Here is a 15,326-nt window from a genome sequence, read left to right as displayed (position 1 = left end):
GGCCCAGTTGGTCGCCACGCGGAAGGCTGTCTCATCGAAGGCAAGGTCACTATAGGAGAGGATGAGTCCCCCATAGTGTTGTTGCAGTATAGTCAGATTGTTTTTGAGCCATGTGTCCGTGTTTTTATTAAGTTCAATTTGTGTTTCATTAGTTGGAGAAGCTGGTTTAATAAAGGTTGTTAGTTTTTTTACATGCCTGTTCATTCCTGCAGGGGGAGTTTGGGAGGTTAGAGCCCTGTCCATTATTTCTTTACGATGAACTGCCTGTAAAGGTTTGAAATAAGCTTTTGCCAGCGTCCTACTCTGTTCTGGGAGAGGAGTAAAGTCCCTGTAGTTGTTGGTCTGCTCCTGGTTGGTTCTAATCGGTCCCGTTCTCCTGACTGCAGGGAGAACCTGTCCCTTCCTATAATTGTGTCTTGCCCTGTGTTCCATCTTTGGGTCAAGCTGGGCCGCCTGCACCTGTAGGGAGAGAATGTGTCACCAGTTACAGGCCTCACCTGGGTGGTTGATGTTGAAGTGTCCAGGTGGTAGTGGGTCTTCTGGGTGGCTGGTGTGTTAGCCTGTGAGTTGCTAACCAGATAGCTATCGTAGCTGCAGCCTGGCTGCCAGCCAGTTCGGTGTAGAAAAAAGTACCCAGGATAGCAGACAGAAGTCCTCTGGTCCGATGAGTTGACTCGTGGTTCACCGGAGCAGTTTCATCCAGCGTGGAGAGATGTGTGTAAGACAGTTATCAATAGGTCAATTAAAACAGTCTTTTTTTCTCTTCTCAGGATGGTGGCTCAGGAGGCCCGGAGGCCCGGCCCAGTGGGGCCTGAAAACTGGTGCTCTCTGTTAAAATTCAATTCTTTCTTTCAACAAAGGTTAAAACAACGTACTTAAAAAGTTTCTGCCCCGAAATCAGGCTGAAAAGTCAACTACATTTTAGAAAAGAGGTGCCAGGTAAGGCCCAGTGTGGCCCAAAACCCTGACGTTTCACAGCAGCATTATTTTAATATCCTAGTTTGTTGCTCTTATGTACTACTTGACCTTGAAACCTCGACCCTGCCTCACTGTGATTGGTCGGTCTGGGCTGAGTGTGAATCTCGTCAGGAGGACCAATAACTGCCTTTCATAAAGATATGGCTGCTGCCTTGAACTAGAACATCACCTATTGGTTATTAGGAGCGGTTAAAGAAATCCACAGTTTATTCAGCTTTTATACCTTTAAAGTTATTGAGTTATTACAGTGTTGAAGTCATTCCCCTCTATGGTCAGATCATAGGCTGTTAATACTGGAAAGGCCTCCTTCACAGCCGTTACCTGGAGGGGACTCTCCTTGGGTCTCTCACACCCTAGTGGGTCCTAACCACTTTAAAGCAGAGTGTCCCTCCCCAGTCTATGTTTTCCTCTCTGGTATTGGAACAATGGGGACAAAAAGCTTCTTACCTTAGTCTTCTGTCCCTTTGGTCCGTCGTGGTCCAACAAGAGGAAAATATAAGATCTAAAAGGAAAAGGGTTTTTGTTGGAAAGTCCTTACAATGGAAGGTTTCCTTTTATTTTATAATAACACAATTGATTAAACACAGAGATTACAAAATAATACAAATCCTACAAAAGAGTGCTATTCTCCCAGTGAGTGACTAGAGCTAAATAAAAGAGAATATAAGTCAGCTGATCACAGGTGCAGAACAAGTGTAGAGCAGAAGTCAAGTCCCAGAAAGGAAGACTGACCCAGAGAGAAGCTTGTGCTTCCCTCCTATATACTCTGGTTGACTCTCAACATCTACGTCATGACAAGTTCAATATACATTTTGTGTTACGTCAAAAATAATGTATCAAAAACAAGACATATATGGTTATATGTGTGTTTGTCATGCAGCTGCAGGACACTCCCTGATCTCTAACAGGGCACTTGAAGGCACCCCACTATGTGAGCAGTCCAGGACCCCCAATAAGATTTACAGCCTGCACTTACACAAGCGCCAACTATTCTAACACATAATAATATGACACTCCTTACAATGTTATAAGTACACATTATGCATGTAATACACATCAACTCTTTATGATAAGGTTTATAAAAGTTAAAATATGACTTGTGATGAGCTAAATTCAGCCTGAACTCAGCTTGAGGGGAAATTCTCCTGTGAGGGGGTCAAAGTGTCAGCCGAGCTTTCAGCTGTTGACGATGAGCAGTCTCCCTCGCTTCAGACCGCTGTGGTGAATCATCTGGGATCTTTCAACAAGCTGACAGCCAATCAGCACGTCCGCTCTGAGCGTGCCTGAGAGGAAGTCCCCACCACAGCACAAAGAAAATCACTCATGAGCTTCTCCTCTCCTCCGACGCTGGAAAACCTCAACATCCTCATCTCCATCCTTCTGTCCCGCCTTAAAGCACCTTTAACATCACCTGCTCTCTCCTGGCTCAAATCAGACAGACACCAGTTCATCAGCAGAAACACTGTCAATCCCCCACAAACTACAGAGCACAAAGTTAAAGTCATCAAACACAACTATGACATACAGAAAGAATATTTAACAGATAATCTGCTCATCACATGGTCTAAATATATACAGGATTAAAGATTACAAACACTAGATGGCAGTAGCTCTCAACCTTCAAAATATTCTGTGTCAATTCCTTCAGACAGCTCTGACTGAACTCAAGTACTGAAGGATTAACAATCAGGTGATTCAGTCACACTGGACTCTCGCCTCCTCCTCTCCTCTCCTCTCCTCTTCTCTCCTCTCCTCTCCTCGTCTCCTCTCCTCTCCTCTCCTCCTCTCCTCTCCTCTCGTCTCCTCTCGTCTCCTCCTCCTCCTCCTCTCCTCTCCTCTCCTCCTCTCCTCGCCTCCTCTCCTCGTCTCCTCGTCTCCTCTCGCCTCCTCTCCTCGTCTCCTCTCCTCTCGTCTCCTCTCCTCTCCTCTCGTCTTGTCTCGTCTCCTCTCGTCTCCTCTTGTCTCGTCTCCTCTCCTCGTCTCGTCTCCTCTCCTCGTCTCGTCTCCTCTCCTCGTCTCCTCTCCTCTCGTCTCCTCTCCTCTCGTCTCATCTCCTCTCCTCTCCTCTCCTCCTCTCCTCGTCTCATCTCCTCTCCTCCTCTCCTCTCCTCGTCTCCTCTCCTCGTCTCCTCTCCTCTCCTCTCCTCTCCTCCTCTCCTCGTCTCCTCTCGTCTCGTCTCCTCTCCTCCTCTCCTCTCGTCTCATCTCCTCTCGTCTCCTGTCGTCTCCTCTCCTCTCCTCCTCTCCTCTCCTCTCCTCCTCTCCTCTCGTCTCCTCTCCTCTCCAGCTGCATCTATAAAATCACATCAAACTAAAGTTGTAACGGTGGCTCTGACAGTGAAGTGTGTTTTTGGTCTATGCAGGTAAAACATTCCTAAAAACAGCACAATGACAAAGAGACATAGAAAGTAGAGCATGGATAGCATCATGATGGACGTGAGTGGGATGAGGGACACAAAGACCAGCAGGACCTCCTAAAAGTGTCCAGACCACCATGCCTCCAGCTTGTTAAAAAGCCATCAGCTGATCAGGTATGTGTTAGATTTAGGCCTCCTAGCATCAGTGAGCCTCCTCCCTGTGCAGAGAAGTCTAAACTCTGCCTGCAGGGGGCCTTTGCCTTCTGAGTGGCTCTTACAGGGTTAGTTTGTGTCTTTGTTTGTTTCAGTGCAGGAGGCTCCAACCTTCATATCACGTCTTCCTGCTCCTCTGCAGCTTCCGCCTGTGCTGCAGAGTCGGCCGACACGTTCTCACACAGGACGTCGAACTGAGGGGAGAAGATTTGATCAGAAACAGATTTCATCAGAGCTCTCTCTCTGTCTCTCTCTCTCTCCGTCTCTCTCTCTCTCTCTGTCTCTCTCTCTCTCTCTCTCTCTATCTCTCTCTCTCTCTCTCTCTCTCTGTCTCTCTCTCTCTCTCTGTCTCTCTCTCTCTCTCTCTCTCTCTCTCTCTCTCACCTCGATCATCTCTGCAGGTTCGTCTGGTTCAGTGGTGGAGTTCACACTTTTCATCCACCTGGGTTCAATCAGAAAACAATAAATCCACATAGAACAAGATGGCGGTCATAAAGAACAGAATGAATGTTGATGTTTTGACCTCGTCCACAGAGCCAGGATGAGATGAGGACTCAACAAGAGGAGCAGCAGAGTCCACCTGAGGATGGTTTTTACTGAGTATGAGATCCCTAAGAATGAAAGAGAGATATGTGAGACACTTGAGAGGAAGGATGAGACTGAAACATCACTTTTCCTTTCTGTGATCCTCTCTGTTCATCATTCAGTCTGACACCATGGAGGATGTGTGTTCCTGCAGGGGGCGCTGGAGTCCCCCGTGTGTCCCTGCAGGGACAGGCTTTTTGAATGGGTGTGTATGTGACTTCCTGTGCTGCTGCAGACAGCCTCTAGTGGACACTCCAGGAACTGCAGGGTTTTATATCACTCTATTTATTGAGTGTTTTACTCACATGGGAGGTTGACAGAGACGTGTTTGGAGGTCGTTCTCCCCAGCTTGTTCTCAGCTTCACAGTAAAACTCCCCGAAGTCAGAGGACTGGATGGAGCTGAAGACAAGCGTTGGTCCTGAAGATGTGTGATTAGGGTTTAGAGGTCCGTCCACCTTGTACCAGGTGTAACGAGCTGCTGGGTTAGCATCACTGCTGCAGGTCAGATTGACTGAAGAGCCCTCCTCTATCTCACGGTGGGAACTCAGTGACACAGAGGGAAGCTTTGGAGCATCTGGAGGAGAATCAGAGAGAGCGTTTACACTCACATCAGATGGTGATGTGTTATATTGAACCGCTTTGGTTCTGAAGTGGAGGATCAGAACTGCTGAATAAACGTTTTTAATGTGGCAGAATAATAGAATGGAAGACAAAACTCAGGTCTGTGTCCCTCTCGGAGAGGCATGGTAGTTATTTAGCTTGGACTAGGTCAAAAGACTCTTACTCCCAGCATGCATTGCAGATTCTCCTCGAATGCTCTGCTGTGAATAAACCAGTTGTCTCTCATTGTTCTCTCTCTTCAAATGCTTCCAGCATTCTGAGACACAAGTCTCCTCCTGCTTCACTGAACGCTTCTCGCTTGTTTGTGATGACTGTGTATTTACATTGTGACATAAGGTGGGTGAAAGGGCTCTGTGTTCAGATTTCACACCTTCATTTAAGTAAATACAGGTTATTAATTGCTGATAATGTTGGTATTTAATTAAATAATTTGAGACTGTTTGGTTGTTCCCTGATTTCAGGGTGGTGCCCCTAATAGGTTCATTAAACTCAGCTTAATAACAATTGTTGATTTATAGAAATAATTAATTAAAGATAACTATTAATATTAATTTGAGAAGCAGATTTTACTCTATGAAACCAAAGATAATTGTTGCCTGTGTATTAGCTCAACAGTCTGATCAGAGAGGAAGCTCACTTTATCATCTCGCTCTCTACACAGCTCTCTGATTGGTCCTTTAAAGGCTCTGTGTGTGATGGTGTGAATCAGTGAAGACTGTAAATAAACTCACACACTGGAGGAGTCGGGAACTTCTCTTGTCCTCGTACAGCACAGGAATAACTGTCTGTATGAAGAATCTGATTTGATAAATACACATCTGATGTTTCATGTTTGATTTCTTCTCCATTCTTGAACCAGATGAAGGGGGGATAACCAGGACATGTGTGCTCACACGTAAAGATGAGTCCAGCCTCATCTCGTCTTCTCACCTTCACCTCAAGATCTAAAAACATGAGTAGAAATATCAGCACACAAACATGCAGAAATAAATACATGAATATACAGCATGTTAGAAACTGAGCTCAGAGAATAAAGTCTGAAATATTACCTGTGACTCTCAGGAGGACCTCAGCTCTCTCTAAATATCTGCTCATGTTTCTCTTCATCCTGAGCCTGTAGAAGTCCCTGTCTGTCTCTGTCACGTTTGTGATGGTCAGAGTACAGTTGTTCCTCACACAGGTACTCTGCACACGGCCTGAATACTGGGAGTTTTCTTTAACATCATATTCAGGACGTTTAGAAGACCAAAATGTTTCCTGAGCTTTAACTTCCTGGTTTATTCCCTCTGGGGATTTGATGGTGCAGCTCATCTCCACAGTCGATCCTTTAACAGCACAGATCCGAGGAGAGCACGTCGCTCCAAAGACCTCCTGACCCTGAACCGCTGCAACACAGAGCACATCAGGAACAACCATCAACATTCAGAACTTTAAGAAGAAAAAACCTCAACATATCTGGATGTCTAAAAATCATCTGATCATGATTCTATCAGACTGTAATCACTGTAAAGACTCAAAAATATATCAGGTTTTATTTTTTTTTAAATGGGTGTGTATGTGACTTCCTGTGCTTCTGCAGCCAGCCTCTAGTGGACACTGGAAGAACTGCAGAAACAATCAGGAGATAGAAACTGTTTTTTGGCGGTATCTATTTTGGCCATGCGTGCTCTATATTATAGACAACCTTCAATTCTATCTGTCTGTCTGTCTGTCTGTCTGTCTGTCTGTGTCTGTCTCACTCTCTCTCTCTCACTCTCTCTCTCTCTCTCTCTCTCTCTCTCTCTATATATATATATATATATATATATATATATATATATAGATATTTATATATACTGTATATATATATATTAGCAAATCACAAAACTTATTCGTCTCTCCAGAATAAGTTGCTCTCGTTGCTGCTGCCATGTTTGTTTTGCGTGGACGTCACTTGGCTGAGTCTGCACCTGTGCAGGTGTTGGCAGCTGTCAGAAACCAGGGGAAGCAGTCTACATGCCACAGGATCCCGTTTTCATTCAGAGTTCTCCAGGTAGCAAAATCGGGTTTCTCAAAACCAGGATCAGGGTGTATCTGAGTTTCTGAAATCAGGATCTGATTTACACGCACAAATATAAATACAGGATACTCAAGTCCATGTAAACACACTGAGTGTTTGTCGTGTTACTGAGAGTAACAGGGATCCTGAAACACAAAGAGCAGAACAAAGCGCTTTTTGACGCTCTCTGCCTCAGGCTGGATGGACTCCGGATTTTAAATCAAGTCCGGTCTAGACCACCACTGACTGGCTGTTTGTCAACATCATTACTGTGATTAGAAGGGAAACGCCTCTTTCTAAAAGAACGAATAACTGCAATTCATTTGTAGTTTAAAACGGCTGCTGCATTGTTGTCATAGAAGACAGAACTTCAACACAGCATGTTTCCTTCATGTCTGATCAGAGAGGAAGAGAGCAGCTCTCTGATTGGTCCTTTAAAGGCTCTGTGTGATGGTGTGAATCAGTGAAGACTGTAAATAAACTCACACACTGGAGGAGACGGGAACTTCTCTTGTCCTCGTAGAGCACAGGAATAACTGTCTGTATGAAGAATCTGATTGGATGAATAATCACGTGATGTTTCATTTTTGATTTCTTCTCCATTCTTGAACCAGGTGATGGAGGGATCACCAGGACATCTGTGCTGACACGTAAAGATGAGTCCAGTCTCATCTTGTCTTCTCACCTCCACCTTGAGATCTAAAAACATGAGTAGAAATATCAGCACACAAACATGCAGAAATAAATACATGAATATACAGCATGTTAGAAACTGAGCTCAGAGAATAAAGTCTGAAATATTACCTGTGACTTCCAGGTCGACCTTAGCTCTCTCTGAATATCTGCTCATGTTTCTCTTCATCATGAGCCTGTATCCACCCCCGTCTGTCTCTGTCACGTCTGTGATGGTCAGAGTACAGTTGTTCCTCACACAGGTACTCTGCACACGGCCTGAATACTGGGAGTTTTCTTTAACATCATATTCACGAAGTTTAGAAGACCAAAATGTTTCCTGTGTGTTAACTTCCTGGTTTATTCCCTCTGGGATTATGATGGTGCAGATCATCTCCACAGTCGATCCTTTAACAGCACAGATCTCCTCAGGAGAGCACGTCACTCCAAAGACCTCCTGACCCTGAACCGCTGCAACACAGAGCACATCAGGAACAACCATCAACATTCAGAACTTTAAGAAGAAAAAACCTCAACATATCTCCACGTCTAAAAATCCTCTGATCCTGATTCTATCAGACTGTAATCACTTTAAAGACTCAAAGATATATCAAGGCTTTTTCTTTTTAAATGGGTGTGTATGTGACTTCCTGTGCTTCTGCAGCCAGCCTCTAGTGGACACTGGAGGAACTGCAGAAACAATCAGGAGATAGAAACTGTTTTTTGACGGGCTCTGCCTCAGGCTGGATGGACTCCGGATTTGAAATCAAGTCCGGTCTAGACCACCACTGATTGGCTATTTGTCCACATCATTACTGTGATTAGAAGGGAAACACCTCTTTCTAAAAGAACGAATAACTTCAATTCATTTGTAGTTTAAAATGGCTGCTGCATTGTTGTCATAGAAGACAGCACTTCAACACAGCATGTTTCCTTGATGTCTGATCACAGAGGAAGAGAGCAGCTCTCTGATTGGTCCTTTAAAGGCTCTGTGTGATGGTGTGAATCAGTGAAGACTGTAAATAAACTCACACACTGGAGGAGACGGGAACTTCTCTTGTCCTCGTACAGCACAGGAATAACTGTCTGTATGAAGAATCTGATTGGATGAATAATCACGTGATGTTTCATTTTTGATTTCTTCTCCATTCTTGAACCAGATGTAGGAGTGATCATCAAAACATATGTCCTCACACCTAAAGATGAGTCCAGTCTCATCATGTCTTCTCACCTCCACCTCGAGATCTTAAAACATGAGTAGAAATATCAGCACACAAACATGCAGAAATAAATACATGAATATACAGCATGTTAGAAAACTGAGCTCAGAGAATAAAGTCTGAAATATTACCTGTGACTTTCAGGTAGACCTCAGCTCTCTCAAAATATCTGCTCATGTTTCCCTTCATCATGAACCTGTAGTAGGCCCAGTCTGTCCATCTCACGTCTGTGATGGTCAGAGTACATTTGTTCCTCACACAGGTACTCTGCACACGGCCTGAATACCGGGAGTCTTCTTTAACATCATATTCAAAACGTTGAAACCAAAATGTGTCCTGAGCTTTAACTTCCTGGTTTATTCCCTCTGGGATTATGATGGTGCAGCTCATCTCCACAGTCGATCCTTTAACAGCACAGATCTCCTCAGGAGAGCACGTCACTCCAAAGACCTCCTGAACCTGAACCGCTGCAACACAGAGCACATCAGGAACAACCATCAACATTCAGAACTTTAAGAAGAAAAAACCTCAACATATCTGGATGTCTAAAAATCATCTGATCATGATTCTATCAGACTGTAATCACTTTAAAGACTCAAAAATATATCAAGGCTTTTTCTTTTTAAATGGGTGTGTATGTGACTTCCTGTGCTGCTGCAGACAGCCTCTAGTGGACACTGGAGGAACTGCAGAAACAATCAGGAGATAGAAACTGTTTTTTTTTTCTATCTATCTATCTATGTGTATTTTACATGCAACACAATGTAATATGAACAAGTATGTGAAGTGTAATTATGCTACTGAAACATGTGAGCTTTTGGTGGGACAGACAGATAGATAGATAGATAGATAGATAGATAGATAGATAGATAGATAGATAGATAGATAGATAGATAGATAGATAGATAGATAGATAGATAGATAGATAGATAGATAGATAGATAGATAGATAGATAGATAGATAGATAGATAGATACTTTATTGATCCCGAGGGAAATTCAGGGCATCCAGTAGCAGTATACAGACAGGCAGGACACAAGACACAAGACATTGGTTACAGTACAAAACATCGGTTACAATGCAATACACACCCGCTGTCCCCCCTCCCCTCTCTATACAATAATCCCCCAAACAAGATTTAGCAGCCTAAGAGTAAAGAGTAAAGGTTAAAAGAAGTTGGCACAGAGCCAAAACAAACAAATAACATATCAGACGAGTACGACAGGGACGGAGCTACTGAGATATGCGGCCACTCACGTCGGCGCACAGGTGAGAAGTGATGGTAACATCAAAAACAATGAAGGGGTCTATTTGTGGGGACATTCCTTAAGATTGTAAAAGAGAAACAGTTTGGTAGTAAAATGAGAATAGACCCTGAGGATATATTGGGAGAGATAAGAGGTCATCTCATGGGGACCTATATAATATTAACACCTATATATATTAACACATCCAAGACCAAGGAGATGGTGGTGGACTTCCGAAGGAAGAAACCACATCTAGAACCTGTTTCCATCGGCGGGATCGACGTGGAGGTGGTCAGGACCTACGGGTATCTGGGGCTGCAGCTGGACGACAAGCTGGACTGGTCGCCTAACATGGACACTACCTGCAGGAAGGGACAGAGCCGTCTGTACTTCCTGAGAAGGCTGGGGTCCTTCAACATCTGCAAAAAGCTGCTGCAGATGTTCTACCAGTCTGTGGTGTCCAGCGTCCTCTTCTACGCAGTGGTGTGCTGGGGAGGAAGCTGCAAGAAGAGGGACGCAGCACGCCTGGACAGACTGGTGAGGAGGGCCGGCTCTGTGGTGGGTACAGAGCTGGACTCACTGGTGACAGTGGTAGAGAGGAGGTCTCTGGAAAAAATGCTCTCCATCATGGACAACACACACCACCCTCTGCACAGCACCTTCACCGGCCAGAGGAGCATGTTCAGTGACAGACTGCTGTCACAGTCGTGCTCCACGGACAGACTCAAGAACTCTTTTGTCCCCCTGGCCATCAGATTGTATAACACTTCACTGTCACGGCAGGGAAGAAGCGCACGGTGATCCCTGGACTCTTTTTTCACTTTTTTCTCATTCCTCATCTGCACTGCTGACCTCAGAGTCAGCCCCCAGTTGGACACTTTAATGCATATTGATAGTCACCTTACTGAGCACTGGTCACTTTAATGATAATCACCCTAATCATGTCTGGTTTCATCCTACTGTTGTGTTATGCTACATCTGTAATGGTTGACATGATCACCCTAATTAGGTCAAGTTTCACTCTATTGTCTTCAACACTCAATGCTAAGCTGCTCCTCAATAGTTGGGTACTTAACGAAAATCACCCTAACCACTCCTGGTTTCACCTTATTGTCTAGGACACTTAATGCAAATCACTGCTCCTTTAAGTTGGTGAACCAATTTACATTCCTGCATTGACTGTTTAACGACTGTTTAACGACTGTACTCACACCTCTGGCATAAGCTCAAACACCTCTGTACATGCACATGTAACTAGTTTCTAAAGGTCAGCACTTTGTTTCTAAGGCTCTTTAACTGTTTACAGGTCTCTTTTAATCAACACATGTTTTTCTCTCCTCACAGGTTATGTACATTATGCTATATTAGTTTTAAGTCCAACTGCTAATGCTAACTGCACAGGCTTAACATATAATTATGTTTATTCTTAGTCACATAGAGGCTGCTATATCTTGTTTGGAGGTTTTTTGTATACAGAGGGGAGGGGGGACTGCGGGTGTGTATTGTAACTAATGTCTTGTGTCCTGCCTGTCTGTATACTGCTACTGGATGCCTTGAATTTCCCTCGGGATCAATAAAGTATCTATCTATCTATCTATCTATCTATCTATCATAACCTTTAAGTCATATGTCCTGAGGAACCACAGGGGGTGCAGGACTGTAGGAGATGCACACCTGAATGATCAAAGCTTAAATAGAGTTGTAAATGTTCTGATGTTGTTTTGACCAACGCTGCATAAATACGAGGGTCTTTTCTTTGTTCGAGAGGATCACATTTGGCTGGTGACTCTCCCAGGTAACATGGCTAACCTGGACTGATGCTGTTTCTTGACTTTGTAAATAAATGTCTTACATTACAAGCAAGTCAGTGTCAGCGGATATTTCTTCATCATCTACACATCATGGTCAAAGAAGGAGGACTTAAGAAACTACATTTTTGGCGCTGCGAGCAGGGTCAGTTTGGAGTGTTTTTGCAGCTACAACTGAAGCTTCTACATTTCTGCAGCATTTTGGGTGAGTGTTTAATCACACATGTCAGAGTGCTGATTTTTTGTTGAGGTAGTTGTGCTGGCTCCACTGTCAAAGGACTTGGAGTGAATTGAGATGATGTGTTGACGTTTGAAGTAATTTCTGTCTAAATTGGGATTTATTGAGAAACAAGAAAGAAAGAAGAAGAAGAAAAAGAAAGAAGAAGAAGAAGAAAAAAGAGTTAGAGTTAGTATAGCAGAACTAGTAATAAGGAAGTTAAAAAAAAAACATGCAAGAGTATGAATCAGGGCCCAGATCATAACAGTAAGACATGTGTAAATTAGCTTCTGAGTGAAAGTTGGCTTTAATGGGATGTAGTCTGATTTGTGAACTGAATTATGAGGGTGATAACTAAAAGATCAAATAAACGTATAGTCTAGTCTAGTAAAAAGTGAGAATTGAATGATGCTTTAAAAGAAGAATCTTTGGTGATAAAATAGAGAAATAGAGGAAAATTGTAAATGAGTGGACTAAAGAGAATGGTGGAGTTCTTTGGAGGTGTGTGTGCTAATGGATCCTGGGTGTGTGACAATGTAGGCTGCAGGACAGTCTTTTTTGTTTGTTTGGCTGGGTGTTGAGCTCTGTGTAATGTCTGTGTGCTTGAGTGTGTTTGAAAAAATAGAATATATGTATGTGTATGTAGCAGATTGACGAAAGGAGATTTGGTAAAGTCATGAGGAGAGACATTTTTGTTTCTTCAGTGTTAAAATACCTATGAGCCCCTTATAGGACTTTGTTTAACCAGATAAAAATATGAGCCTAAAAAGGGGACATTTATATATTTTGTAATGTATACGAGCCTTTGTTTCAAAGGACATTTATACATTAGATAAAAATATGAGCCTTTGTTGAGTCTGAGGAGAAGTGGAGAGATCATCAAGGACAGTTTGTTTTAGTATGTATATATTTAGGTAGAATAGAAGAAAAGATTCTCTGTTGAGGTGTGTTTGGGTTGCCGTGTTGGTGTGTGGTTTCTCTCTTTTTCTTTTTCTGTCTGTTTGTGTGTATGTGTGATCTTTGTTGTGTTGGTTTGATCTGACTTTAAGAGGATCTTTAGACAGGATGTTCACTCTCTGACAGTCAGCTCATACTGGAAGTGGTTGCTAAATTTAAGAGGTGGAGCAAAGAGGAGGTGCTTTAAATGCGTTAAAGAGTTTCTTGCTTCTGAGAGAGGAGAGAGAGCCCCCTCCCTTCTTGTTAGATAAGAGAGATACAATAAAGTCAAGGAGATATCAGAGTATCAGAGATCAATTTAACTCTAGTTCAAACTTCAAGAACTTGTACATTTATCCCTCATCCTGAAAATGACCCACTTAGTTATTTTTGAGAAATAAATAATCATTGAAATATTCAAATATTGTTTACTGTGTAAACTGTGTTTACCTGTTACAGCACAATTGTTGTTTACATCTGTTCATTACTGTTTATATTTCTGTTTACATGTTTAGTCCAATCACAGTCAACTTGTTCCTCCACTCTTCTTTGATATATTTAACTTTGTTAATTAGCATTTTTACATGTTGTATTTAAATTTTGACACTTTACTTGTTGCAGACACTTTTGTTTTCTTTGTCTCATTTTAGCATCACTGCACTGTCGTTCATTTACTGCTCTGTTTGCCCCCCGGGGAACAAATAAAGTTTTTTGAATTGAATTGAGGTCCAAATAAAGTCACCTGAAGCTGATCCACTTTTCACACAGGTGAGCTTCAGTGTGCATGAATCCCTCCCACACTTCCTCTTTTTAGTCCCAAAGTGAGTGAAAGTGTGGATGTGAAGTACCTGACACAGAGAGGAGGACGAGGACGATGAAGAGACTGGCTGCTCGGATCAAACTCATGGCTGCTCCTCTCCTCTCTCGCTGGGACTTTACGGACGATCAAACATGTTAGCAGGTGGAAGAAGAAGAAGAAGAAGACAGCAGCACTCAAACATTAGCAGACATGTTGAGGAAGGACTCTACTTACATGTGAAGAAGAGGAGGGTCTGAAAGAAGAGTGTCCTCTGCAGGCAGTGAGCCCAGCACACAGATCACACTGTTTTTAATGACTACACTTCCTGCCTCTTTACGTGATCAACATATTAGATAAGACAAAGAGCAGGAAGAAGCTCACAGAGACCACAAGCTTTTCTTACGCAACATGAACACTGAACAAGGTGCTGATGGTCCCAGTGTCAGAGCTCGAGGGGGGGGGGGGGGGGGGGGGGGGGGGGGGCATCAGAACATGTCAGCCAACACTCACACAACAACAGGAGACATGATGCTCAAAGAATCACAACAGTTTATTTGACAGATCCATCCACAGTCAGGACTCACAGAGTGATTCTCAGAGCATCAGCTGATCTCTGCTAGATTTCTGTGTAACATGTCGCACATTCAGCCTTCAAGAGCTCCACCAGACAAAAAGGAAGAAATATTCCTGCAGAAAGTGTGAGGGTGGTTGCTGTGTGTGTGTGTGTGTGTGTGTGTGTGTGTGTGTTTGTGTGTGTGTGTGTGTGTGTGTGTGTCTGTGTATGCGTGTTATACTGCAGTAAGAGTGTTTAACTGTAGTCAGCTAACAGCTAAGACAGAACTCTGTCCCACTCAAATGATGATGTCACCACTCTAACTCTGAACACCTGCTGCTCACTGATTGGTTGACATTCAGCTTTGATCTGCCAGAACATTCCATCAATGTATTTGAATGAGCTTATCACTGCTCGCAAAACCTCAAATATCTTGAAAACTAAACATGGTATCACCGATCCGTTTGGACTGTGAGCGACAGCACAAATAGGCGAACGTTTCGATGTATTTTATTTTCATCTAACATTCAGACTGAGACCACAGTGGTGATTTTAAAACATGAGTGAAAACTGTGAAATTCTGGATGTCAGTTAGAGTGAGAGGCCAATAACAACAATAATAATAATAATAATAACAACAATTATAATAATAATAAGAAGAACAATAATCACAAAAATAATAATAACAATAATAATAATAATAATAATAATATTGGCAATAGTAGTGGTGTGGTTTGCCTTTGAGGCAACCACCCTAACAACAAGAAGGATGTCTGTGAAAGCAGTTTGATTTTCAAACTAAGGACTCTCTTCATCAGAAGCTCATAGATCATTAATGACACATGCTACATGTCATTAGAAACTTCAACGTCTGCGTCCTGCTGCAGCAGCTCCGCCTGCGTGCAGCAGGCAAACCTCGTGCCTTTGTGTTTGTTTAGTTTGCACGCCAGGTGTAGTGTAACTGACCTCCAACACCAACCTGATGCTGAATAGAATCATCGATAACATCCTGGGCTCAGAGCGGTGTAGAGAGGACGGTAAAGTCAGCAGGTTGTAAATAAAGGAGGCCTGCAGCAGACAG

The 15,326-nt window shown here is 43.1% G+C and overlaps 1 protein-coding gene across 1 annotated transcript; it reads right to left on the bottom strand.

Moving 5' to 3' along the window:
• Nucleotides 1–3,167: 3,167 nt before the first annotated feature.
• Nucleotides 3,168–14,130, bottom strand: LOC306817320 (B-cell receptor CD22-like). The gene is made up of 10 exons (XM_079334099.1): nucleotides 13,742–14,130; nucleotides 7,598–7,936; nucleotides 7,280–7,492; nucleotides 5,805–6,140; nucleotides 5,487–5,699; nucleotides 4,439–4,708; nucleotides 4,072–4,159; nucleotides 3,933–3,990; nucleotides 3,660–3,742; nucleotides 3,168–3,271 (listed from the first exon to the last, which is right to left on the bottom strand). The coding sequence occupies exons 1-9, from the start codon at nucleotides 13,797–13,799 to the stop codon at nucleotides 3,662–3,664; spliced, it is 1,656 nt and encodes a 551-aa protein (XP_079190225.1). The 5' UTR covers nucleotides 13,800–14,130; the 3' UTR covers nucleotides 3,168–3,271; nucleotides 3,660–3,661.
• Nucleotides 14,131–15,326: the final 1,196 nt, after the last annotated feature.

This window comes from Symphodus melops (assembly GCF_947650265.1).
Source record: "Symphodus melops genome assembly, chromosome: 1".
Classification (NCBI taxonomy): Eukaryota; Metazoa; Chordata; class Actinopteri; order Labriformes; family Labridae; genus Symphodus; species Symphodus melops.
The sequence above is the reverse complement of the archived record's forward strand: the minus strand, read 5'-3'. Positions and strand labels throughout refer to the sequence as shown.